The 27,840-nt window shown below is 41.8% G+C and overlaps 1 protein-coding gene across 1 annotated transcript in view; it reads right to left on the bottom strand.

Annotated features, from left to right (window-relative positions):
* Positions 1–27,840, bottom strand: part of arb2a (ARB2 cotranscriptional regulator A) — a 162,490-nt gene that overhangs the window by 91,032 nt on the left and 43,618 nt on the right. The window contains exons 7-8 of the mRNA XM_006784093.2: positions 10,853–11,068; positions 852–971 (exon numbers count right to left, since the gene is read on the bottom strand). Of these exons, the coding sequence (XP_006784156.2) occupies positions 852–971; positions 10,853–11,068 (336 nt within the window). The remainder of the gene's footprint in view (positions 1–851; positions 972–10,852; positions 11,069–27,840) is intronic.

Here is a 27,840-nt window from a genome sequence, read left to right as displayed (position 1 = left end):
TCAAACCTTTCAGAAGGTTCAGCATTTGTCTCGTCAGTCCAGAGAATATTTTCCCAAAAGTCTTGAGGATCATTAAGATGCTTTTTTTGGCAAACGTGAGATGAGCCTTTATGTTCTTTTTGATCAGCGGTGGTTTTTACTTTAGAACTCTCTCATGGATGCCATTTTTGCCCAGTCTCTTCCTTATTGTCGAATCATGAACTCTGAAATTAACTGAGGCAAGTGAGGCCTGCAGTTATTTAGATGTTCTGGGTTCTTTTGGGAACTCCTGGATAAGTCGTCAATACGCTCTTGGGTTCGCCACCGTTGTCTCTATTTGTGAACAATGGCTCTCATCATGGTTCAGTGGAGTCCCAAAGCCTCAGAAATGGCCTTGTAACCCTCTCAGACTAACAGATGTCAAGGAATCTGTTTGACTTCGTTTCTCGCGATGTGTTGCTTTTTCAGATCTTCTAGCCAATTTTATTTTGTCAGACAGGTTATATTTAAGTGATTTTTTTAATTCAAAAGGGCAGTAAGTAATCAGACCTGGGTGTGGCTAGTGAAATAAAAAATAAAGGTACTTTTTTACATGGAGTTAGATAGGTTTGGATAACTTTTTGTCCCTCAATTTTACTCTAGTTATTTTTTATCATTTACATGTGAAAAATCTTCAAAAAAGAAATCAGGAAGAGCAGGAAATACATTTTCACAGCACTGTATTATTGTGTGTGTGTTCGAGAATAAGTAGTGTAAGGGTCATTCTCCATGAACACGTACAATAGTGTTTGTGTTAACAGGAGTGTATTGTCCATTTCAGTGCATGCTTTTGTAGGAGGTAGAAAAGACAAGCGGAAAACTAAAACACTCACCAGCTCAACGAAAGACAGTCCTCCATAGCTATGGGCCATGATGAAGACATTCTTGGCTGCGGCTTTGGACACAAAGTGGTCCCACACGTACAGCACATGTTCCTCTGAGGAGCCGTTTTCCTGCAAGACAAAAAATATGCTTTGTCATATCCATAACAAAGACAATTCAAAGAAATCCTTGACGCTTGAAGGCTACCGACAAACTCCAGTTGTGCAACTACAAAACATTTAAGAAGGGTCTAGCCAATGACAATGAAGCATCAATAGAGTTATTAAACTCTATTGATGCTTTAATGCTACAGCATCAAAACCTGCCCCTCTAGGCCCAGCCAAAAAGAGAGAAATTCAAAAGAAAAGTGGATGTAGCCTGAGGTGATTTCTACAAAGAGCCACACTTCAACAGATCAATAAGTCTTGCATATTGCAAATGCCCTAAATGTAAAACTCAATAGGCAGGATGACGTAACATTTAAATCTTAATTTGTACCCCGTTGCTGAATCAATGGCCCATCTAAACACCAGTAGAGGCATAATGGGAAGACACCAGGGCAAGGTCAAAAAAAAAAAAAAGACGACAGAGAGGAGACATATGCACGTACACACAAAACACACACTCAAGCACAATGCTGTACCACAAATAAATTCCCCTACATCTTTTCTCAATCTCATCTGCATGTATACAGTTGTGCGCGCACACGCACACACAGGTGCAGTAACACGCAACCAGAAGACATGTTTAATTAACCTGAGACGTAAGTGCTTATCTGGGACTGGAAAGAACAATAGCAAGTGTACAGCTGCGAAAAGGGCAACCATTAATGAACTTGTGACATTGATTCCAGACTTTGATTTTCTATCAGGCTGTCTGGTTCACAACAGAAATCAACAGCGCATTCGCACAAGAGGTTACACTGCACATGAAACTGTGTTAACTGAAGACACCTGTATCCTGCGATTCAACAACACGAGAAACTGTAGCCATACGAAACGCAAACCTGATTATTTACACGCATACTTCTCTTAATTGGCACGCTTATGCATACATAAATAATATCCTAAAGTAAACAAACACACGGCTTGTTGGAGAAGAAATCCGCATCTGTTAATTGAGAGTCAAACTGTTCAATCAAACTCAAAAAAGTAATTAGCAATTTTATGGTAAAGGACAGAGGAGATATCTTAAGAGACCATCCTTTTACTTAACGCAATTCTGCTTTCATTGTGTGAGGACACTGTATTATGTCAGACAGATAATTACTTCAATATTCAAGGTGGTAACTGAGAAGAATGTGCTCAACGCACAACTCATACACACACACACTGCACACAAAGATGTGGTTTAAAGTTTAGTTTTAGTACAAAGTAATCGAGCTTGTGATTTGATTCAATGGTTTCACTCACGTGCATCAGTGTGTGCAAGTCTGTGTGCGGTTGTAGTATTTGATGATGTGCTGATGTGTGTTTTTGTTGCCGTGTTTGTCTAGAGGTAAATTAACCTGTCAGAGTGTTTGTGTTTGCGCTAGATTAGCATGAGGGGGGTTGTAGTGTCAGCACCAACCTCCATTCACAGAGCGTGATGCAAGAGCCGGCAACTTCGCTCTGCCCTGCCCTTCTGCCATCAGGGCTATGCCTTTACTTTTCACGCATTCATGTGTATGTGGTCTCCGGCATGTACGCGGCGGCTGGCTGAAGAAGAGTTGTCTGTCTGAAAGGCTGTGACATCAAAGCCCTTTGAAGTCTCCCTCTTCTCTTCTCCTCCATGTCGCCCTTCATCTATGAAGCCCATTTTATTAGCCTGCCTCCTTTTTTCACTCTTCCCTTCCCTTCTACCTTCTTTTCTCCTTCACTGATGCCACCTGTTCTTCTTCACACTCATTTGTCTCCTATTTTATCAGTTCTCCACCCAAGGTTCACTGACATAGAGACATTAGACATGGCTTGCTGTTCTATGTAGCACACATACCAACGCCTATACAAGTCCAAAAGTGCTGTTATCAATGGGGCAAAACCTGGCTATGAGTAAAAGTGACACGATATTAGTTTTTTGCCCATGTGAGGACAAGATAAATGTCTTTATTTGTTCCTATACTATGACTCATAATTTTGGAAAACACTGCAGGATTTAACATGCGGTGGTGTGTTCCTGACTCCTTCACCTAACCTCACGCACACACAAATTTGCACATACAGTCTTTGCCTTAGTATCAGGCAACTGTGACTGACTACCTGACATGACATTGTATTGAATTATCTAAACAACATTTGCATATTGTTGCAATTATCTCCTAGAGTTAATTTGCTGCAGTGGAGTCTGCTGCCCTGTGAGACTAGCTTCCCGTCACCAGCTCTCACACGGTATCTTAGTTTATTTATTTTCCAGAGATTTTTTTCCTCTGCCTTTGAGTGTGTGTATGTGTGCGCATTCGTATATCTGTGTGCATCTGCCAGTACTGTCAGAACAGCCTCCCCACTGCACACCTGTTGCCAGCACACTTCAACCATAGCTGTCAAGGGACATTTGAGAGTGTGTACTATGTGTTTACCACATATATAGGAATCCATACTGTCCCCTCAGTGAATATAAAGTACAAATCCGAACTCTAGACACCCAGGACAAAACAGTCTCCAGATGCTGAAAGACAGCTTTTTATCAGAAAGTTATAGAGAGTGAGAAAGGGAGTGAGAGAGAGATACATAACAGGAGTACAATTGTGTGTCTAGCAGAATTACTCAGTGAGAAGAGTTTGACATGTACTTCCAGCTTCAAACTTGGGAATTACAAACCTTTAACCATGCCAACATTCATCCAAATGCACCTACATCAATCATGTGAATAAAGTGCAATGTAGGTAGTGACACAACAAAGACTTTGAGAAACATTTAGGGAACTCCATGCTTAAAACATACTGTGTTCAAACTATTCACACACGTTAAAAAAAAATACAAATGACTTCAATGAGTCAGCGAAACAAAATGTGGTTTTAGCCAAGATCTTGCTATGCAATCAGCAGAACACTGATTTCGAGTAATAAATTAGAGTAACATTATGCATGAGGATCTATCCCACTTTCAGTCCATAAGTGGTTCCAACTGTTAGCCCTTTGTTGAAAGTGTGCCTTCCAATTGTCTAGTTTCAAGAAATTGTTCAATTTAGCTCTTTCCATTACTTACACAATAAAGACTTACTCTCCAGTCAAAAGCCATACTTAATTGCAGGCACCCAAGAGTGTGCACACAACACACACATGTACCACAAACACACACAAACAGGCATGCTCCAGTACATTCACACAGATTGAAACTCGCGTAGGCACACACCGGTTTCTTCAAAAGTTTGTCCGGTCCAGTACTTGCCCTGTGTTTATTCAATGTAATGAGAAGCAGGGAGAGGAGAGCAGAAGAGAGGAGTGCACTGCAGCCAGAATAACAGCCTCAACGCCAACACAAACCCAGTGTCTGACCAACACAGGAAACAATGAATCTAACAACATCAACACACTCTGACAAACAACCACTGCAGACCTCCCTGCTCCTCCCTTCTGCTCCTCCTCTCCAGTCGTCCAAAAAGATAGCGGATGTCTGAGGAAGCTGAAATTTCAAGGTGGGAGACGGTGAGCAGGGTCGGCTGGAAGGGATCTAGTGGATAAGAGCCATTCTACTTTTTACACTCAGAAACCTTTCAGCGGAAGCCAGAAGTGTCAGGACAGTGTCACGGGGATCTCTAAACAACTTCATTGGGTTTAGACTCTTTTGCTTGGGCAGATACGGTTCTAGTCCAAAAAAAAAAAGTATAGGGAAAGACAGAGCACAGAGAAAGCTGAAGAATTATTTAAACGCAACAGAACGCACAGGTCACACAACAATGTCTTTCTGCAAAGGAAGAAGAAAAAACAAATTAGTGAAATTACACAGGACTCTCGTACTCACTTTTGCTCTCTCACTGACAAGTAGAAACACAGTAAAGACTGGCTGACCAATCTCTCAGTCTCTCAGTCCCCTCATGCTCTCAGGCCACACACTGAGTAAACCAACCTGCAGCCCTAGTCATTACAGTCTTTAATATGTCCAGCTCAGTGCAGAACAGGATTGTTTTCATTTGGGCTAATGACTAAATATTAAATAAGCAATGTAGGTAATTACATGTTTGGTATTAGCAAAGAGGTTATTAGAATCAGTTAGTTTGTGTTTGTTTGTGAATGACTGCGTGCATGATTCTGTACATGTCTCTGCGCACACAATTAAATAGCGGACCTCTACGACACCTGTTTGCAATTGCATTCTAATCAATGTCTGGGACGTGCAGTCCTTTGCCATCGTTTTCCTGTTTTTTCTTTCCCTCCTGTATTTGTTTCATTCTTTTCTCTCTTTAAAGGCAGACAGAGAGCTCAGGCGAGCTGGAAGCTGTCTGGGAGCTGATGGGTCTGCTAGAGTAGGGGGAAAAGAAGGTATGGAGCAAATTAGCGGCAGAGATGGGAAAATAATGACTGTGGCATTGTAGGTAATTAGCAGGTATACTACCTATGGAGAGTTGGGAATATAATGATGCGAGAAAGAGACGGAGAAAAGGGAGAATGAGGTGAAAAACATGTGCAAGACTAACAAGGGTGGGGAAGAGAGAGAAAGACAGACAGAGAAATATATGTGTAGGTGTGTTACTTGACTTTGCAATGAGGGGATATACAGTGTAAGGGGGAAGAGAAAGAGTCAGAGAGAGAGAGAAAGAGAGAAGGGGATGCCAGAGAAAGGAGCAAAACTACGGCGTACATGTCATCCCACGTTCAGATTACCGTGCAGAGACTGTATACAATAAAATAGCATGACCTTGGTAGGGTCAGTCTGCTCTGACAATATTTGCCAGGGCATTGTTTCAAATCAATAACTCATTAACAAAGTACAAAGGAAGTTGCTGTGGGTTTGTGAGATTCTTTATTAGAAAAGAGCGTCTGCGGGCCAGAAAGGTCATCACTGTGACATCTTGGCTAGCCTCGTGCTGCCGCCAGGATTGTCAGGTGAAATTACTGCGAGTCATTAATTGACATAAGGCAAAGGAAAGCGGGCAGGCAGACAAGGCTGTGTTTGTTCCAGGATGACCCTGAGGTGCTGCGTGTGTGTGCGTATGTGAGCGTGTGTGTGTCTGACTATATCTTCATTCGGGTCAGCCAGTATCCACAACAGGGTTGTGTGCAAAGAGGGAAAGAAACAGAGACAGGGAGCTCAGTGGGTGGGGAGGTGTGAGCGAGGGCAGGATGGATGTGTTTGATGGTTGACCTGAGTAGAAGATTGGGAGCAGGGATCTGAGACCAGCTACACTTGTTCTGCCCCAAGCGAACTCACAAACACACAGGTATGCATGCATGCACATATGCTGTGTACTAAATAAGTGTGCTCAGAATTGCACACACACACACACACAAGCACACCAACAGCACTGAATCCAACAGACCTTCCCTTTTAAAACTTTGAGAAGTTAAAGCTAAACTGCCGTAAACAACTCTAATATAAAATTAAATTAAAGTTAAAAATGCCACACGCAGCATACCTAAAAGACTTGGCTGATAAAAACAGATACACAAGCACACACATCAAAGCTCCTTCACTGCCACATTTACACGGACATACACACCCAAATGCAAAAGTGGCATCCAGCCAATTTGCTCTCTGCAGCAAGCTTGTGAGCTGCCCTCTTGCCCGGGTCACTGACCTCTCCTCTGACTAGGTTCAGAGGTTAATCAAGTCCCTACCTGTCCTTAGAAATGCTGAGCCTCACTTCTTGGCAAGGCTACAGATCAAAGGTCAGGTAAACTATGTCTGTATGACTGCTTGTGGACCACAAAATGGGGCAAATAGGTGAAGGTGACAAAGAGCAAAAATCCACAGACAAACATGGTAGTACCGTGTCGCAATACAAATGTCAGACTGTGCACTTACGTGTTCACGTCTTAATGTTTATGATCGAGTTTTGGTGTGTTTGTGTGTAGATCTGCGTGCATGTACCTTAGAGAATTTGTAGTACAGCACGAACAGCAACTTCCTGAGCTAAAGAAGGGAGCCAACCAAAATGCCAAAACTTCAGTTCAAAACCACTGGCTCCTAAAACAAGTCTAACCCCATAGACGTCAATGCGCAAATCATCCAACTTTACAACTGAAATAAACATGTGACAACTCTGTAAAGTGTCATTTTTATATAACCTAACTAAATTGTATTAAGGCATAAAATTAGAGGCGGGAATCACCAGACATCCCACCATATGATATTATCACAATGCATCACTCAAAATAGAATATTTCTTTGTTTTTAAATGTTTTGAGCTATGGCAACTATTACAGTAGCATATATTGCAATTTATTAATTAAGTTCCTAGATACAAACAATGACCTCAGCTGATTGGTGTGGACAGCTACAACTGGAAAAAAATTAGCCTTCAGAAACAAAAACCTAAAAAGTAAATGTACCGACATACACAACACACTACGTGCATCCAAAAAGATCAGTAGTAGAAGACCCCTAGGTTATGTAAAAGATATCACCAAAAAATTAAAGATAAGATAAGATTCTTAAAAAAATAAACAAACCTCCAGTTGCCACTATGGCAAGTCGATAACGAGTGAAAAATATTAGAGAAGAGCACAAAGATATCATGGTGACAACTGAGGTTGCAGTGAATCTTATATAGCAAAAGTAAAGGAAAAGAAGGGATAGCCTCAATCTGAAACCCTAAATTCCTCTTGGAGTGAGGGCCTCTCTTTTTCCCTCTCTTTCTCAATATTTAAGAAATGTACAGCATTGAAAGGAGAAACATAAAAACACGAAAACAGAAAGAAGGAAAAGCATTCAAGTCATTTATAAAAATAAGTGGTGCTTAAAGAAAGGCGAAGCTCTGTTTTTTGTCCTCTTTGCTCTTTTTTCCCCTTCTTCTTTCCAGGGCCTGCTGGCCTAATCCCAGCCAGCCAGCCTTGGGTGAACTCTTTGGAAGCTTCTTAAGCCCATGAATGTGCCTTTTGTTCCTGCCATTCCTCCGCTTGGCTGACAGAAAATAGCTAACTGGATTACTGCTAAAATTCAGAGTAAAGTGAACTCCCAAACTTCTATATGGTTAAGTGCTAAAAAAGTACCCCCCACCTGCTTCCCCTCCAGTATCCTCATCAGCATCCCTCCGATCAGACTTTCTATCCCTCCATGCCTCCCTGTGCCCTCTCTCTTTTTCTTTCTCCTCTACCAATATCCCCCTAAACATGGCCCATTGGTGTGTGATCTAGAGGAGCAGAGAAGAGAAGGATTAGATAAGGTTGAGAGGTTGCACACTATGAACCCAAGGCTAAAAAGTAAGAATCCTAAAAGCAGTTAAGAGCTTACCAATGTGTGTAAGGAAGCGTATTAATCAACTCAACTCTATCAGTGGGCTGCTGTGTATTTGTGTGTATCTGTCAATCTTTGTGAGTCAACTGGAAGGAAAAAAAGAGATGATAAACTGTAATTTCAGAAGCGTCACAAATATAAACTCAGAGCAAGACAGGTGTTATTTTAAGCTTAAGATGCTTCTTCTGTCTTGTTGGGTGTCATGATATTGCCAGGACTAGAGGTTTATAGATTGAATATGTGTCTTTCTGAATGGCTGTGTGCAGGTGGTCTGCCAGCCCAGCGGGAGTAAGACTGTGAGGTGTAGCGAATACAAAGGTTGGTGAGTGAGTGTGTCTTGGGTGGGTGCTGTATAAAAAAAGATGAAAACAACCCTGCTAAAGAGGTTTGATTTGATACACCACCCACCTTGACCAACAGAGTTGAAGGAAAAAAGCGCACACAAGCGCACACAAACACGCTATCAGTTCTCTTTTCACCTTCTTTACTCTTTTGTCTGCTGGTATGTGTGAGCCTTTACATATCTCCATGTGTGCATGTGACAGCTTGCTCTTGGACGGATAGAGGATGAGCAGTGGAGTAGTGATGCGGCGAAGGGAGGGGGTGGACAATAAAGGCGAGGTCATACACGCTAACATCCTGCTCACTTCTGGGTCAAAGGTCAAAATTCAAGAGGCACCAACACAGATCCTAACTGCTCACTCGTTAATCGTGCAAAGACAAGTATATTTAGCAGCAAAATCTAAGTCCTGCTCAAGGTGAGTGAGTGAGTATGATATTGTTTTGTGAAGTGCTAAATCAATTAGCAGTATACTTCAGTTGCCGAAAGTTTAATAGTTGAATAAAAAAGGAAGTCAACATTGTGCTTGGTTTAAATGGAAGGTTTTCTTTTCCTTTTTCCAGTCATTAATTATGTCGTCTGTCCTTGCTTTCATCTTGTTGGGATGGGGAATGTGAAGACTGTCCACTGCTTCATACTGCCTCCCCTCAATATATCTGACTGTGGCCAGCATTCGTCACTGGGTAAGCAAGCAAAGCTGAATATAAGGACACAGAAATATTACTGCAGCTTACTTGTAGTAAAAGGAAAACTAAGTTGGAAGTGTAGTTTTGATCTAACTCTGCTAACATTACTTAGCGGTAAAGATCTCAGGCAAGAGGATGACAACAGAAAAAGAAGATACATACAAGTAGATACAAAAAAAAATTGAAATGGCGAAAGCAAGAGATCAGTTCATGATATGAAAATCATTCAAGCCTCAGCAGATACACGTGGTATACAGCTATAAAATAAATCAATATAGAGCTGACAGTAGATGCGGGTTTGTTTGGCACCATTATTAGAAATGACACGATGGATCATTTACAAAGATCTTCATGTCAGTGAGTGAGTTCACCGCTTGTATGATGAGGAAAGCAGCACACATGCAAAGTCTGATAGAGTAAGAGAGGACAGCAGCTAATTATACCTTATTAGAGCGTGTATAAAGGTACTGCTGGAAGGGTGCGGGGTGAGAAAAAAAAGCCCGTGATGACAGCTCACACACCGCCCGCTAGTCCCACAGCAGCCCTAACTCTTGTCAGACACCAGCGAGTGACGTCTTTCACACACAGACACATGCACATACACTTACACACATGTACAAACACCACCCACATACACAAATGTACATCCACTGCTGCGATGCTACTGCCATCAACCAAATGAAGACTCATATAATCATTGAGGGCGCTTTGCCTATATGAGACCCAGCCATGGAGCATGACCTTAATTTTTAAGATTTTAGGCAATGACAAATTAAAAAAAAGAAAAAGATAATTGGGCTGGACCCTGTTCAAGTGGCCAATGAATATTAAATTTGTTGGCAGGGGTCAAACACAAGACATCAGAAGCTTTATGCAATGGGTCACTTCCTTTGTTTGACCACAAGGTAAACTGGCCAAGCTAGGCGCCTCGAGTGCTGCTTATGAGCATGTGTGTGTTTATGTGTATTTGTATGTGTATGCATATGCGTATGTGTATGATTAAGGGGTGCACAGTCAGTGTTGCACGATAAGAATGTTGCAGTGTGTTTGCACAGTGTGTGTTAGGGAGATAATAATCCCAGCGGTCAACAAGAGTGAAGGGCCAGAGCTGCACTGACCAGCCCACCATCTGAGAGGGGGAAAAAAAGTGAGGGGAAGAGGGGGAGGAAGAAGGAGAAAGGGAGGTAGCCATGTGGTTAACACTTGCTCACTGAGAGGCGACTGGAGAACAGCCAACCTCTTCACACACAGGCTGACCACACAAGAGCCTCTCTTTCTCCCTCTGCCTTCTATCCTCCCTTCATCCCTTGTTACCTAACATATCCTTCCCTCACTTCCTTAGCTAGCTTCCTCCTCCCCGCTCCCCCTTGCCACATTTGTCTTTCGAAACTTAGCCAAATTCCTGCTATCCATTTTCTCACCTATGTCTTGCCTCCTACCTCCTCCTACGACCCTAGAACTGTCACTCTGTCCACCTCCACCATCATGTCTACTTTTCATCAGCATCTATCATCTTTTCCTCTAGCCCTGGCTCTGCAAACACTTCCTTTCTGCCTTCCTTCTCTTTCTTCTCTTTCCTCTCTCCATATCTTCATCGTTCCCTTTTTTGGACTTACTCGTATAGGAATCCGTTCTGTCTCAGTCTCTCTTTGTGGGTTACGGTATTTCTCATAAAATTCCTTCTTCTTTTTGCCCTCTTTATCGTCTTTGCGCTCCCTCTTTTCAGCAGGTTCGTCGGAGGTCTCCGTCGGAGAGGGCAGGGGAGACTTTGTCAGTTTTTCCACTTCCAAATAGTTCTCATTGGGGTTGAGCACCATCACGCCATAGCCCTCCTAAAACAAATAGGAAACATACATTTGTGAGTTAAATCCAAGGCACGAGCATCGTGAGATAGTTACCTTAAAGTGTTAAAAGTGTTGGATATTTTATCCATTAACACTATAACTATATGGTATTTGACTATTTCCGATTTACGTAAACTTTTTTAAAATAAAATATTTGTAAAAGAAAAAATAGAAATACAAATATAGGAGATAACCTTTAATCTGCATTTATTTCTATAATATATCAATAAATAGATGCATCTTTGTAGATGTGTATATACAGAAACATATGTGTGATAGGGGTGCAGATTTTTGTTTCCTCTTTTTTCTTAGTTTAATTTCCAATATGTTGAGGTGTTTCGGTTATTTAGTTTTGTTTTGTCTCCATGATACAATTATGAACTGAATTAAAAAGTGATGAGAATTTAATGCTTTTTAGAACATGTTTCTTTCTTTTCTTTTCTTTTTTTTCTTGAGAAAAATCTGATAGTCCCTTTGTCAGACCGACTAGGTAAGTAAACAGCAATATATATGTAACAATGCAGAGTAAACTACAAGAAAAAGAAGCTCACAAACATTTCTGTGTAATCTTGGTCTGGTAGTGGTTCGTAGTCTTTAACAAAGAGCCCAGCAGTGGATCTTTATGAGCAAATAATACCGACACGACACTTAAAAGACACAGATTGTGACATGACTCGGTGAAAAGATGCAAATCCAGACTGAAAGAAATGGCAGCGAAGGAGATAGAGGAGAGAATGTCACTGCAGGGACAAGCCTGAGGAGTAACTAGGGGATTGGAATTCAGGGATGGTGGTTTCAGTAAGTGAGTAGCATTTAGTGACTCCAAAGGCCATGTGTCACTTAATATCAGACCCAATCGATCCTACCATCACTCAGTGAAAGGCTTAGCTACAAATGTAAATATGACTTGAAACTTCTGCAGGCAGCACCGCAGATAAAAGTTGCATTAAAAAAAAAACCTTAAGAAAGAATTACGGTTTTCACGTGAAAAGAAAATATTTGATTTACATAAAATGCCACAATAGTAAGGGCTTAAAAAGACTGGGAAAAGAAGAAGAAAGAGCCTATGTAATTATTAAAAAAGAGAATAACAGAAGGGATGTGCTGCTATATGCACACTGTAGAGGAAAGGAAGTTTTTTTCGTAGCCTAGTGACTTCTTCAACTTTGAAGCCATTTTAATTAACTGTGTTTATTGTCCTAAGCACTCTGAAACTAAAGCAGGAAATGGATGGATTCCTGTTTCACTTTGGGCTGGCTTTTCACACACAACCCCCATTGTGAACACACACATACACACACACACGCACACCCACCCCAAGGCTTAAACTTATGGGTGCAGGACTTTCTAACTCCACACCAATACAGACATGAACACTAAACTGTGGGACACGAAAGATATGTGTGTGTGACAAAAAGACCTTTGGGAGTTCTAAGAGAGGCAACTTCACCGGGCTTCCCCACAAATCGCCGACACACACACTGCCTCCTCACAGCGACATGTCGTCTATTCCTTAATAAGTGTTATTGCAATGTGCATGTCTTTTGTTGACGCAGCATGTGTGTGTCCCTCCTGTGCATATTGACATCAAACCTGCCACACACCCTTTCCCTTAGCACTTACCATGTGTTGACAATAGCGACTGACACTTTCTCACGTCTTCTGATTATTAAAATTAATCTTACGCTCACTCTTATTCAAATTCAAAGGTTCTTCTCTTCTATACATATTTTTAATAGAAAAAACATTGTGTGAAGAAAGCCAGACATTATTAAATAATTAATTATTATATATTATGTATATACATTTTTTAACTTATTAGCTTTTACAATTTAAACACCACAATAAATATATTTAGAAAATTTTATTTGTGCTAAACATAAATTTTCTTCTACGGTACAAACTTCAGTTCAGTTTTGCTTTTTACTACAAGGCATAACAAGTCTGACATTAATGTAGGAAGTGGTTCACATTAAAAAAAATATATAGATGATGCTTCCAAATCTGTATTTAATCACTTTCTATGTGTGCGTATATGCATGTACAGCATGAGTAAAGTTTAAGAGGTAATAAATGAGTTTCTATTAGCAAGATTAAATTTAGGCTTCAGACATCACAGAGACATCTGCACGCAAGAAGTTTAGACAGACCAGAACATTCAAGCAGATGAATTACCAGATGAAAAAAACAACAGAAGCCGGTGAGGCTAAAAGAGAGCAGTGAAGACAGAGAGATATACAGATGGATTATAAAAGGATAAGACCGAAATAGACAGAGAAGGAAGGAGAAGCAGAGAGATGTACTCTAGGCCGATAGACACCAGCTTTGTGCCACTGCCCACTGGTGGTAGTCTGATAAAATAACTGACAAGACCAGTTCAGCCTATGGGAGCAATTTCATTACTAAAAACTAATACTAATTATATTATGAACAATTTTCAGGGTAATACACTGCAGTACATCAAACTCACCTAATAGAATCTGAACAATATACATGAAATAAAACGATCAATCTTTATCATATTATCATCTTTAAAATACAACCGAGAATGTGCAAGCTCTGTAAACTTTAAAATTTATGGCAGTGTTATTGGATTAGACTGGATGATGGTTAACAGGTGTCTCTTATAAAGTATAACAAGGCTGAAGGAGAAGAATACAAATCTAGACTGAAAGATATATAACATTTGAAGTGTATAAAACAACATGAGTCCATTGGGGCTGCCCATTTTTCTCTTACCTAAATCCCAGTTCACAAGGCCAAAAGTTAATGGTTTAGCAACAGTGGTGCACGTGTTTTAATGGTAGCCCTATGGCTTATAACCCTTTTTAGTCTTCAGTGCTCTTACCCCAACTCTTACTGGTCAATAATGCCCCCCAGACTTAAACACACAAATGTCAACCTCAAGTAGCCCAGTTCTGAGCCTTTAGTGTCCTTATGGTAACCCCGAGTGCCCTGTAGCCTTTGCTTTGGAGAGGTAACAACACCTACCCAACCTAACATTACTAACCCCTTTCAGTTGGCCAGTCACCCAGAAGAACATTGCTGTAAAGGCGACTAGTGTCGTTGGCGTTCTTAGTCTGGAGGAGCTGGGCCGCCAAGTTCACCTCTATGTCGGAAACCATCATTCATTTGAACACTAAGAGGTCTGCTTTGATGTCAGGGCAACAGTGCTTTCCCTGTCCAGTCATTTCCTCCTCTTATTGTTGTCTCCATCAACAAAATATATGACTCTGAGCTCTGCGGGTGGAGAGGACAAGTAGATTTTTTTGTGCTTATTTTACTTTAATAGAATTCATTTTAGGTTTGATTCTACTTCTTTTCTTTCTTTAACTTCCACATACAACTAATTACTGTGACCCTATGACTGGATATACTAAATTCACTTCTCTAGAAAATACATGTTTTGTTAGAAAAATAGGGTATTCAAATTAAAAAAGCAGAGTATCAATGATGTCCTCACGTATCACAGGATTAGTTTTTCATAAAAAGCTGTTTATCATCCAAATTGTGTGCAGCTTTTTTTTTTTGTGAAAACCAAATATATGGAGATATGTCTTTCTGTCTTTTCGCAGCTTCTTAGCTACCGCTAAGTCCAACTACTCCCCATCATTCACACAACACCCGGCCGTGGAAAAACCGATCTTTGTATTGTGATGTGCTGTCAAAGTGTGAATCTTACACAAATGCACATTGCCAAACCTTGGGTCACCCTGCCTTTTTATCACTAAATCTCTCTCACACACATTGCTAACACTAGGTCACTCCCTTTGTCCTACACGAGCACACTCTGTCTCGAAGAAAACAGACAGAGACTCGTACGCTCCTCTAGAATTCGGTCAGTCTTGCCTTTCTGCTGTAGTATGCAGCCTAAGTCTCTTCCCATGCCCCGCAGGTGCCCCTGTGCCACCACCACACTGAGCCCCTGCCCTGGGGCCAGCGGTCAAGAGGATCACCCCGACCCCTGTGAGAGGGGGGGCACCCCGACCTCATCACCTCGCTCTGGATGCTCCTTAGCTCTCCTTTGTCGGCCTGTCCCACACCAGATAGCACAACAAAGGCTGCCGCTGCTACGGAAACCAGGGCTCGACTCATCATCATGATGAAACCTCCATCATCTCATCAAACAAAGCAATGTAAACTGTTTTAAATGCAAAAAAAATCAATACATTTATCTTATATGTATATATATATGTGTGTGTGTGTGTGTGTGTGTGTGTGTGTGTGTGTGTGTGTGTGTGTGTGTGTGTGTGTAGAGGATGTGATTGTAATTTCTGATGAAATATTATCCAATAGCATCTTTATGATACCTCTATAGAAAAACAGTTGTGCCTCCTGTCCACTCTTTCCCTCTAGTCACATTATTTAAAAAGAAAGTGGATAGTGTTTGTGTGTGTGTGTTTGTGTGCGAGCGTGCGTGCATGTCGACATGTGGGCGAGCGCGAGTGAGAGTAAATAAGGTGTCCCTTTAAGACAGCGGCACCTCTATTTTTCCAGTGGCGTTGTAATGAAATGAAATGTGTCTAATGTGCAGGAGCGGGGACAGAGGCGGCTGGAATGAGAGGGTGTTTCATCTGTGCGTGTGGGGCTCCACGAAGCTTTGATGTGAGAGCTCTCATGTAGTGAGCAGGGCTCTGGGCACAAGGAAAAGGACAGCACTTGACAGGTACAAAGCATGGCTGATAGCGGTCATGGGTGCATGCAGTGAGGGAAAGTGGATGGTATGGTTGTGTGAATTGGAGGGTCTATGTGTTGTAGGTGTATTGTTTGGTGAACAGGAGCAAATAAATGTTCTTCTTCCTGTTGCACTTGTATATTAATGCACTGATGTGTGCGTGTGCATGCAATTTACATCTCAAGAATCAGTCTGCAATCTATGGTGTCCAGCGAAATTGGCCCTTAGGCAGCTTACATTATTAGTTTTCTGTCAGGTGGCTGTTAGGATCAGGGCTCTTACAATCAAGTGGCTCAACAGCCTTCTCTCCACTTCCTTGTTCCAGCAATATGCAGCACCCCGATTCGCTACTGTGGCTTGACTGACAAGAGGGAAAGGGTCAACCAGCGTGGCATACCCAATAAGATGAGAACAAGGGGAGGGATGACTGCAGGCCACAGTCAGGTTTGAGTGTAACAGGCTGACTGAGGTGAAAGGATAAGTTGGAAAATAAGCATAAGCAAAGCTTTGGTATCACAATCCGCTCACATTTCACTTACTAGCGGCTGGAGTGGCTGACAAACACGTGAAAAAACAGCTTTTTGGAAGGATGAAGACAGAGAAAAATGAACAGTTTCTCAGTGAAGAGGTACACAGCAGCTGAGCGAGATGGTAATAACAAGTACGCAGTCGTTTGCTCTACCTCTCTGTCAGGGCCACCCTGCTCTGCGTGACCTTGTCTGTCTCAGTCTCTACGTGCACAAGCTTTGCATGCAGGGCCTCTTTATCCATTGGATCCCCTCGTTTTTTTTCTCTCTCGCTTTTCCCACTCCCCCTCTCCCTGAGGTCGAGATACCACACACTTCGCACAGTACTGTCAGATTAAGTCACGGTGCCCCTTTCTCATTTAACACAGCACCCGTCTGAGACCCCCAGCCCACCCCTCCCCATACCCACAAATCACACAGCTATAGTTTTTTTTCTGAGAACAGAAGGGTGGGAGAGTACTTACTGTACCACAGGGGCTATGAAAACATGTGGATCTTAGAGGGGATGTGAGAGGGGATGAGACGGGATTGTCATCAGCTTGTCAGCCGAAATCAATCAAGCTCTTGATTAGACGAGATAACCAGACCGTCATGTAAGCGTTTGCTGGGGAGACCTAATGTCCTTAAATATTATTTTATAGGGTCTTTCTAAAAAAGGCCAAGCAGAACGGTAGTAGAAAAATTGTGTCACAGGTTGTCAAGATGTCATTGACCTAAAGTTACCTAAATTACAAGAAATAAATATGATTTAGTGTTTGACTTGCTTCTTCTTAGATCATCTGTTTAAGCCCACATCCTTGCATGTTTAAGAAATCAAGTGAACAGCACACATAAATGTGTACAGAAAAAGTAAGACAAACTGGAGCTTCATCTCACCATCTGCCCTCCCGAGTTAATTTTGAACAAATCACCTACTGCATGGGTTTCTCCTCTCATAAAAAGAGTACACATTTAATTAAGTTTCCCTAAATTCAACTTTTCACTTCAAGTTCAAAGACTCGCTTCTGCTAATGTAGTCGTACACTAATTCAGCCAAAGTAAATAAGTCTGTGGTAATGATTATCTTTTTCTTGATCTTAATGAGCACAAATAGTTTAGGTCAGAATAAGAAGCTAACCTTTTGAGCTAGTCAAGTAGTTGTGTCTGTAATAAGCAGCAGGGTTTTTAACCTTGGCTTGGATGTCTGGGTTCATTTGGATATTGTTTATATGTGGAGTTGAATATTTATAAATGAGTTCAAAGTGGAGCAGTGGGGTGGAGGAAGTGAAGAGAATAGTGCAGCTTCTGATCCCTCATGCCTTTGCTTCTTTTTATGCTCCAATTTACATTTCTTTCTCTCCGTTTCACTCTTCCTGTCTCGTTCCTCCCGACCCGACTATTTTCAGCACCTTTGTGAAAGAACAGATATAAAAACACGCAGAAACTGTTGGGTAACTCACTCGCTGAAAAGCCGGTTTGTGTGTCGGTTATTTTACCACACTCAATCTGAATTTATCCAGCCAATATCCATGCTCAATGGTTGATCAAACATCGGAATGGCTAGGCAGAAACTCTGACACATAAAACACACACACACAGATTTCAGAGGCCTGCTTCATCTGCTCTCAGCACGACACGCAGAAGGAGGTGTAGAGTTGGGGGTGGGGGTTGCTAGATTGGGGGTGGATGTAGCATTAATCACCGTCCAGGTGGAAATTGTCAGAGCTATCGATTGTGCAAGTAAATGTTACACAAGTCATTTGTCAACTTTTTCCCTTTTTTTTCTTCTTCTTTCTTTAAAGAAGAGCACGCCATTGGTCAAGACACTGATAGCATGTAAATTCACCGAGACTGAGAATTTAGAGTCATCTCACTAGATGTGATAATGACTATGCTTTTGAAAAGTTTGATTTAATTTTGGTTTATTTGTTTACCTGACAATAAAAATATAATCTATAATAACAAAAAGAGTTTTTGCAATCTCTGCTACTTTAAATGTTAAACCAGCTGCAACAGAAATTAATATTTCCAGAATCTGTTAAGATTAGACCAACACACATGTGTTTGCCACTGAAAAGGAAATACAGTAAGCAGGAAGAGTCCTCAACCCGCAGAGGGAAAGCTATGGGGAAATAAATACAGCAGGCTTACTCTGATGCTGTTAGCATTTTGATTTATATATTCTATATTGTCTCCCCTAAGCATACACATGTATTTTTAATGAGGGCACAGAGAGATATAGATCATGGAATGATAGGTGCCTCCCTTTCCACCCACCTAACTATTTAATGTATAAATCAGGGGGAGAGGTGAGGATAGCGGGAAGAGCTGTGAGGCTACAAAAACAGAAGACAGGAGGAGTGGAAGTGTCCCTGGAGCAACCCTGAAGTTATTGTCCTGAAGGCCACTAACAATAAAAAGAAGAAAGCCAAAGCTTGAGTTCAACAGGCTAAGAAAGGAAAAAATGTAATGACAAATTAAACAGAGATGTTTATAATCCTGATGCTTATAAAAAGTACAAAAAACAACCCCAACAATCTGCGATTACAATGAAACATCAATTTCTGTCTTTCAGTTTAACTAAAGTAAAGAAATTCCCCAGCCATGTGAATTCCAAAAGACACGCACTGTCAGTGAATGTTTCTACTTTACCATCTGGACAGGTAGTTGATACATGAACACACACGCAGTGGGTGCGAGACGCATGGCCATATGTACAGACTGAGCCAGCTGGGGTCAATGGCAGGACAGATCTAAACATTTTAGACACATGTAACACATGTATGCACGCATGCGCATGCACAGACCTAGGCACACAGCCTTTACACAAACACATGCAAATCATCCATCAAACTATATTCTTCCCCTTTATCCTTATCAGGGTCACCTGCAAATCATGTAACAGCAAAATATTCTAACCTGAATTCAGATTTTGACTGATCAGCGGTTTTGATAAAATGTGTAAGAGTCCTTCACTAGGTGTCACATACCAATAATCAGCAGTGTGAGACTTACTAATAGCAATCTTACTGAACATCACACAACCACTATGATCTTGGTGGGTCAAAGGTCGGAGAACATTCCCGACACCCCTGGACTTTTACTGTGATCTAGTAAAAGGCCAAAGAAGAGCTGCAGAGAGAACTGGAGGTCCTGGCGATGTTGCTATGTGAGCTGTGTTAGATATTTCATGTTAAGTGTGACCTTTTGTGGGATTAAATTTTCAATTCTATATGTGTAAAATATTCATTTCTATTTGCGGTGATATTGTACGCCGTGGATTATAACAGGGTACCCATCAGCAATAAAGGCCACAGTATTAGCACACGGACCCACAACTATAGTGACACACTCCAACCGCTCAAAAGTCTGACCTCTCTCTAAGTGGAGCTGCACCACAGGTCCAGGAGTCACGGGAGGTCGCTACAGCCAATCACAAGCTGTATTTGAAGTGTGAAGGGTAAACACCATGGCTGGCCTGTCCTGCCATTTACTCTGCTTATTTTCACAGCATGTAACCTAGAAAAGCGGTTGCAGAGAATATAGCATATCTGTGAGCGTGCGTGTGTGTGTATGCATCTATATCTCTGTTCCAGCACATTTTCCATGGTGTCATTACCACATGGCAGGGTTTATGCTTCACAGCACACACATGGAGCTACGCGATCCCCGTCATCCTCTCACCACACAGCCAAATACACACGGAGATATACATGCTGTGGTAACAAAGTAAACCGTACATTAACCTGACGCAACCTTCAGAAGCGGTTGAAAGCAATTAACTATAGAAAATCAAAAAAATCCCCTTTCTCCTCAGAGCTTTCTCACACACAGACCACCCTCAACCCCACCACCGCCACAATCCTTACTAGGAGCCCTTTCAATTCTACTACTTTTTTTTTTAAGACCACCTGTTGTCTATTATTTTTACATACAGCTTTTCTCATAAATCATAACACTGGGTAATTAATCAAGCTGTCAAAACAGTGACCGAAGGTCACCTGAAGGGGTCGGAGGTGGTTACAGGGCCGATGGAGGTCAGGGTCACACCACATTCCTCATCTTTAAGTTGGGACGGGATAGGGGCTAGGCAAACAAAAGCGAAAGCAGATGGGGGGTAGGGGGGTGGGGGGGCAGATGAAAAAGAGAGCTAGGGAGACGGTGAGAGTGAGAGAAAGAGAGAGAGAGAGGGGAGAAATTGACAAAGAAAAGTGAAAGAAGCTGTCAGCTGCCTACAGATGAAGACAGGGGAGGCGATTCTGAGAAGGGAGACATCACATGAAGAGGTGGAAAAAAGGGAAGAGGCATGAAAAAAGAACAAAAGAAATCTGCAAAATGTTTCTACTGTATAGACCTGAAATTGGCTGCAGAGAGAAGAAAGAGAAAAGAAGGAGGTAGGGCGATGTGCCTTCCTCGATGAGAAAATAAGAAATCAGCTGTCGAAGTGTGATTGTTATCTCGTCCTTTTTCCTAGTGCGTGTGTGTGTGCGCGCATGTGTGTGCCCGCGCGTGTATGTGTGTGTGTACACGTATAGGTGATGAGGCAGACTGATATCTTTCTCAGAGGAGTATGTATCGGTGTCTCAGCGTGTTGAGAGTCAGTTCAGAGAAAGGACCATGGGCCTGGAGTGGCATGTCACCGATTCCACAATTCACACTGCTGATTAGATCATACTGATTAGGAAGGTACACACACACACACAGACACACACATGAATACAGTAAATACCAACAAAATGACCACAAGAAATCCCAAACAAACACGAATGTACTGTCTTTCCTACAAACAACGAGAAAGGAAAGAAGAAAGGAAGAATTTTAAAGTGCAAATGCCGTGGAACTCTTCACACTATGTTTGAGTCCCCCTTCCCTGCGTCAAGCATGAATTCTCAGGCGTGGCTTGCGCTATCAAAAACATCACTCTTGAATGAGGCACCGACCATTGCGCAAAATTAGCTGTCACCCTTTCCTCAAAATCTTTGTTAATCTTGTTTCCAGTGTTTGCGGATTTATCAGCACATGCATCAATGTCAGCTCCTTGGTTACTGAGCCGCAATACTTGGGAGAAGATATAATTAAAAATGTTTGGGGTGTGGGGGGCAGAAGGGGATGGCTGCTGCAGAGAGCGAGAGTGCTAGGAAAGACGGGGCGGAGTGGTGTCTGGGAGGAGGAAGGTGAAGTCTTCCCTCTCGTCTCATGCTTTCCCCTGGGAGCCCGTGGAACACAAAGCCACTGATAACAGACAAACGGGCCTGGCTGTGCCTCTCTTCCTCTCTCTCTCTTCCTCACTTTCTAGTATCACAGAGGTCAGCGTGTCACCATATCTCTTAATGACACTAGTTCCACTGATCTGGCTGTGGTCCGGGAAACTTGTCTCCTTGTTAACAGCTACCTGACACAAAGGAAAACAACAACTAAATGCATTTATGAAGCGAGCCTTAACAATCTGATAGACAACTAATGTTTTATACATGGCTCTCATGCCAACGTGGGGCATCATTTATGAACTCTGTTTCAGTAGATAAATAAATAAAAATAAATTAGAAACAAATACTTTGTACTACTGGAATTGTGTGATTATTTAATTATCTGTTTGCATGTTCGCTGACTTAAACTAAAACAGTTTGACATCTGGAGGGGCGGTGATGAATTACACTGTGCCACCGCAGCTTGATCCTTGATATATTTCCAGCACATCTCTTATTATCATGTGGCTTTTCAAAAAGCATCACTTGCCCATCCAACTCGTGTCAAGGGAAAAGGGACATCGTGCATTTGAAATTCAACATGCAAATCCTCACACATACAGATACTACCCACATCCGGCACACATATACACACACACACACACACACACTCATACGAAACCGCACACGCGCCTGTGGAAGCGCCATTGTGATGCTGAGACATCCCAGAGAGCCGTGCCACCGTGCCAGCAGGTTTCAGGGCTGTATGGATGGAGCTCCCTCCTTAGACATGAAAGCTCCAGAGGGTGTCAGACACATGTTTAAAACATTACACATAAATGCAAATTCCTTAAGGTATGAAATAATACCTACAGTTTTGGCCCTCTGACCTCCCAAAATTAAGGCGTTGAAGAATGCGGCAACTTTGTGCCCCTAAGTGTAAATATCTATCACAGGTAAAAGGAAAAAAAGAAACAGCAAAGACTAAATATATTTAAATTCAGAATCTAATGTGAGGAATAAAATACAATCGGGGTATGTTTACCACTGTGTTGCAACACCTTTTCTTTCAATGATACACTGTGTCACTGTGTTTGAAAACTGAGGAGACCGATTGGTGCAGCTTTGAAAAAATACTGTCTGATTCTGCAGGGCCTGCTTTATCATTTTTATATTATAGTTTGGCAACGTCTTACTGAAATAAGCAAGGCTTACTGATATGATGCTGCTAAAAGGCTGTACCCAGATAACAAGCTAGCTTCCTCTCCTCTCTATCCTCGAGGATGTGGAAACCATTATTGCGAAAGAATTTCAAACTCAGCTGACAGTTTTCCACTTTGCATTAGCCCAATTTAACTGAGCTACAGTATACAATATACACACACTGTCAGTAGTTTTAAAATGTTCTAAACCCACATTAAAGCTTGTAATGCAGTGCTATCTGAAGAACAAAGAGAACCACAATAAAGTCCTGGTTTTTGATGTAGTAGATTGTGTAGAAACTTATCTATACTCTCTAAATCTTTTAATGATAATGTAAATGATGAAATCCCCACATTATTCACATTGAGAAACATTATTCCTGGGGCGCCCATATAGCTCACTGGGTTGAGGGGGCAACCCGTGTGAATTTACTGCTTGTCTTCTCTTTGCTCTTTCTCCCAGCTTTCCTATCATAATAAAGACTAAAAGCCTAAAATTGAATATTTAAAATAAAGAAACACTGTCCCTAACATTATACCTAACTATTTGCCCATGCATTTCTTTATCTTTACTTCAAAGTAAAGATAGCATGCTCTTTTGATAGCCACGCATGATACTAATATGCATTCAGTTCACCTAATTAGTTGTGATATGTTCCATCAGGTGTTTCTGTTACCTTTAAACAACTCTTCAAGTCTTTTGATTGCCCAGTGTCGCCTTTATCAAAAGGAGCCGGTGGCATCAAATTGTCAAGGAAATATAAGGTTTATTTGATTTGCAAATCACTACTGTTTTTTCCCCCAATTTAAATATTACAGTTCCGCATGGAAAAAGACCCCCTGCCCACATCATAGTCAGCGCTGAAATAAAAGCCAAAAAAACAGAACTCATTGCTCTCCGTCACAAGAATATGGCTGTCCAGTGGCAGAGGCTTTTTAGGCTACGGCCCCAGCCTTAACCTCTCACCATGGTTGATACAACATGTCAACACTGAGAGCACAGCTTTTTTTATCCATGCTCACATTTTCTCTTCTTCTATCCTCTTCTGGCTCTTCTTCCTCCCTCTTTTTCTCCTCCATCCAGACCTTTAAGTGTGGTCTGGCAGGTTTGGCTGGGAGGTCGTGTATTCCCCCTCTTCATTAGTGAGAAAATGGACTCTGGTAAACGCTTGTTAAAGCCCTTACCTACACTCTCCCAGTTAATGGGAGTGATCCATTTGTGTCCGTTTCTGCCTGACAAGGCTTTACTGGAAGATTAATAGTGCGATGTCAGGGCACGGCCACCCTCTGTCCCGTTCTCATTTCCTTTCTTCTGGGATGGACACATGCAATAATGGAGCCCCGTCTTTTGTTGTAACACCGTGATTAGCCAGGGACGGGAAAAAAAAAAAGCAAAGGAATGACAGAATGAGAAGAAGAAAGGAGGAGAGGAGACGAAAACAAAAGGAATATGAGAAAAAACCCTCTTTCCTTGACATTGTACAAAGGTAGGTTTTAAGGTTGTGAATTACAAGCACTTGACAATAGTAGAGCAATATCATTAATTAATCTCAATGCGGGGTGAAGAGGGATATAATGAATCACTTATGGATATTTCCTCTGTTTTAAGGCAGGATTTATCTTGGTATGATTCAGAGAGGTCTTGAGCATTGATGATGGAATGTATTACAGGAGAAAAAAAATAACAAAAAAAATAGAAAGACTGAGAAAGGGAATGCCAAGGGAGAAATAATAAAGACAGACAAAAAGACAGCAACTGATAATGAAAGAGAGAAGTGGGGAGAAGTCCTTAAAAAGGCCACCCAGGGTTTCGTCCATCACCCAGGCCTCCAGCCATCCCTCTTCCTTTTGGGGATGACACTGTCAAGTGCCCTGTCCCTTCACTGCCTGAACAGGATAATCACTCTTAATAATTACACAGATATTCCCGGGAAGTCTTCCCTGTCGAGCAAGAGAATCCCGTAGTGTAAGAGGCCTGCCTGGAAAAGTGCCAAATAAACGTAAAATTAAAATCTCTCTTTATTTTGTTTTGTTTTTTTTCTCTTTGTATTTTATCTCCTTGGGTCTTTTCTCTCTGGTGAGTTCTCTGATGGGCAGACCAACAATCTGGTAAACACACAAACAGACACAGAGAGGAGACCTGCATCACAACCCCCTCCTTACTACATCACAGTCAGTGCCAACGGAGAGCAGGGTGTTTCTCAAAGCAGAGGATGGGGGGACTGGGGCTAGTGGTGTCTCATTAAATTCTTGGGATTGTCTAATTGTCTTTCGTGGACCTCTGAGAGACTAGTACATTATACTCATTGCAATTAACTAAACAAAAGAGCCGAACCGCCCAAGCACTAGGGACAAGACTGGCTAGGGGGAGCAAGCTTTCCAGCCAGGACCACTACAACAAAATACAAACACACATATACCAGAAAGAGAGTGCAGAGAAACACTAAAGAACAAGAGAAAAGATATGAAGGAGTGTGAAAAATGAGGGGGAATAAAAGAGGAGGGGATGACTAAGGACTCAGACAGATCTTGGGATTGGCCAGATGTCAGAGTTGGGTGGGAGGTTAGGGTGAGACAGGGTGAGGAAAAAGAGAAGGAGGGTGTCTGTGCTCATTTGAGACGCACCTTTGTGCTGGACCTGTCTTGTTTACTGCACTACAGCTTAGCAGTGCGAGGGTCCTATTCAGGGTGCAGGCCTTTCAGTAGGTACTGAAGGAACCCTTAAGCCCACTTAACTACCATTTTCACACACTCTGCCTGCTCTCCTCTTTGTCCTTGCCTCCATTACATCAAACGCAGGAACAAAGGCGGGGAACAGAAACTGGGGCTGGCAGAATGGCGCCCATCACAAATATTAATTTGAAAAGGTGTTGGAGAGTAGAATCTACTTTTATGCACAAGGACAACTTGGGATTTTTTTTTCCTCTGCCGTGTAGGGGGGCTCTTTGGGGGCCGCAATGAGCTTGGTTTTCAGGCTAAAGGGGAGCTTGAGGACTTGCAGCACAATTATCCAAGAATAAGGGGCTTGAGATGTGGCACACTGCTAAAGACTGAGCACACACAAGCACAGACACATGCACACGTACTGCCTATAAAATATCTTTCTAACACTGGGCCTCATTCATTTGCCGGGGTTATTAGGCAAAGCAACAAAATCAATAAACACTGCTTCTTCTTCATTACTGGTACTCCAGAAAAATACACAGGACGCAAATAATTACAAACGCCAAAAATTAACCCCAAAAAAACATGAGGTAAGAACAACAGCAACAACATATCACACGTATACTGAGATCTTTGAAATGGTGCTTTCATTCAGACACACTTCACTGAAGCATATTTGCTGGAAAGTAAATGGGTTTGTAAAACTGACCTTGAATTGACTGGTAGAAAAATAATTGTCTGAACTAGATGTAATCCACAGTCCACCGCTCTTATTGCTATTAATTTGGGAACACATACACACAGATTCACACAGGTGGAAGGCGCATGCGTTTCCTGTGGAATGCAGTTTGCAGTTTTAGTCGGATCACATGAGAAAGCGGGGTGAAAAGTTTATGCTGCCATTACCCATTAAAAAAGAAAAATAAAAGGGTGCATGCCTCGTTCTGACACAAATGCAACACGTACACACACTTCCCTAGTTCAGGGAGTCATGGCAGGGTTAGTGGTATGTTGAAAAGCCCATCCTGTGTGTATAGACGCTGTATCGCTCTAATCTGCAGGATACAAGCTCTGCAGTCCCAACCCCACCTCCATCTCAGTCTGCACGCACTCCAGGTCTTGCTGTTGGTCAAACCAAATGCCGACCTGCACTGGCCCTGGCTCTCTCAGCAGGCTGGCTCTGACCCAGCTACTCTGGCTGACCCTGCGAACATGTGGTCAACTTGGGCATGGCAGACGCTCCACTCTCAGGTGTGGTGATGGAAAGATGGAAAAGAGGGGAATGAGAAAGAGGACGTGAGACTAGCCCAAAAACTTAATTTATTAAAATTCTTGATTTCTGCAGTAAAAACCTAAATGCTAATAACAGATAAGGTAATTTGCTAGGCCCTACATACATCTTCTGCCATACTGAGTTTAAATACTTATGCTGTAGCTCAGACGCTCAGAATTTATTGGACAAGCTCACACAAATGTATTTACAAGAACTGTTTTTAATCCTGATGGGATGGAAACCCATGGACATCATTAAATGCTGCATCTCCACCCTTGAGAAGTTCTGTCTGATGTTTACTGCAACCATCCTCTCTTTACATCCAGTTTTGTATTTAATAACTTAAAAGGTGACTGATTTAGACACTTAATAATAATCAATCACTTTGTCATGTAACACTCATAAATTACTTTTTGCATCATTTGGACTGTTTGCTTTCCAACCAGTTTTGCAGCATTTAGCTGAATCTGAGCAGACAGTATAGCCATGTTCACATCAGAATTTATCCTGCTACTTCTATCAGCAGTCCCATCATCAATAAACACCAGTGAACCAGTTCTATTGGCAGTCATACATGCCTGTGGCATTACATTGCCTCCATCATGATTAACAGATGCCGTTGTATGCCTAGGATCATGAGCTGTTTCTTTCCTTCTCCATACTGCTTCTTCGGTTTCATCTGTCCAAAGATACTTCCCCCCCACCCCAGAACTCTTGTTCTGGTGAAGTCTAATGTGCTCTTCTTCATCTTGAGTGTAACCAATAGTTTGCACCTTGTTGTAAATCACCTATGTTTATATTCATAAAGGCGTCTCTTGATTGTAGACTTTTACAATGATACCCTACCTCCTCAAGAGTCCTCTTGACTTGACTAGATACTGTGAAGGGTTTGGCTAAACCAAGAAAGAATTGTGCAATCTTCCACTTTAGTTGTCTTCTATTGGCTTCCAGGCATTTTGGTGTTTTTGAGCTGGCCAGTGCATTACTTCCTTTTAAGACTGTACCAGACAGTTCATATATAGCCACTCCTACAGTTTTTGCCATCTCTCTGATAAGTTTATTTTACCTGTTCAGCTTAATGATGGCTGAATGATGACACAGACATTTCTTTGGACCTCATATTGAAAGTTCCTGTGAGCATTCACCAAATGCAAGTTCAAAACTCCAGATCTTTTATCAACTTATTTTTTTTTTCCTGAAATAACTAGAAAGGCAACACTTGGCCATGAAACTGGTCGCCAGTCAACTGATGAA

Source organism: Neolamprologus brichardi, chromosome 12 (assembly GCF_056152115.1).
Source record: "Neolamprologus brichardi isolate AB-2024 chromosome 12, ASM5615211v1, whole genome shotgun sequence".
Classification (NCBI taxonomy): domain Eukaryota; kingdom Metazoa; phylum Chordata; class Actinopteri; order Cichliformes; family Cichlidae; genus Neolamprologus; species Neolamprologus brichardi.
Note: the sequence above shows the minus strand (reverse complement) of the source record. Positions and strands in the feature narration are given on the sequence as shown.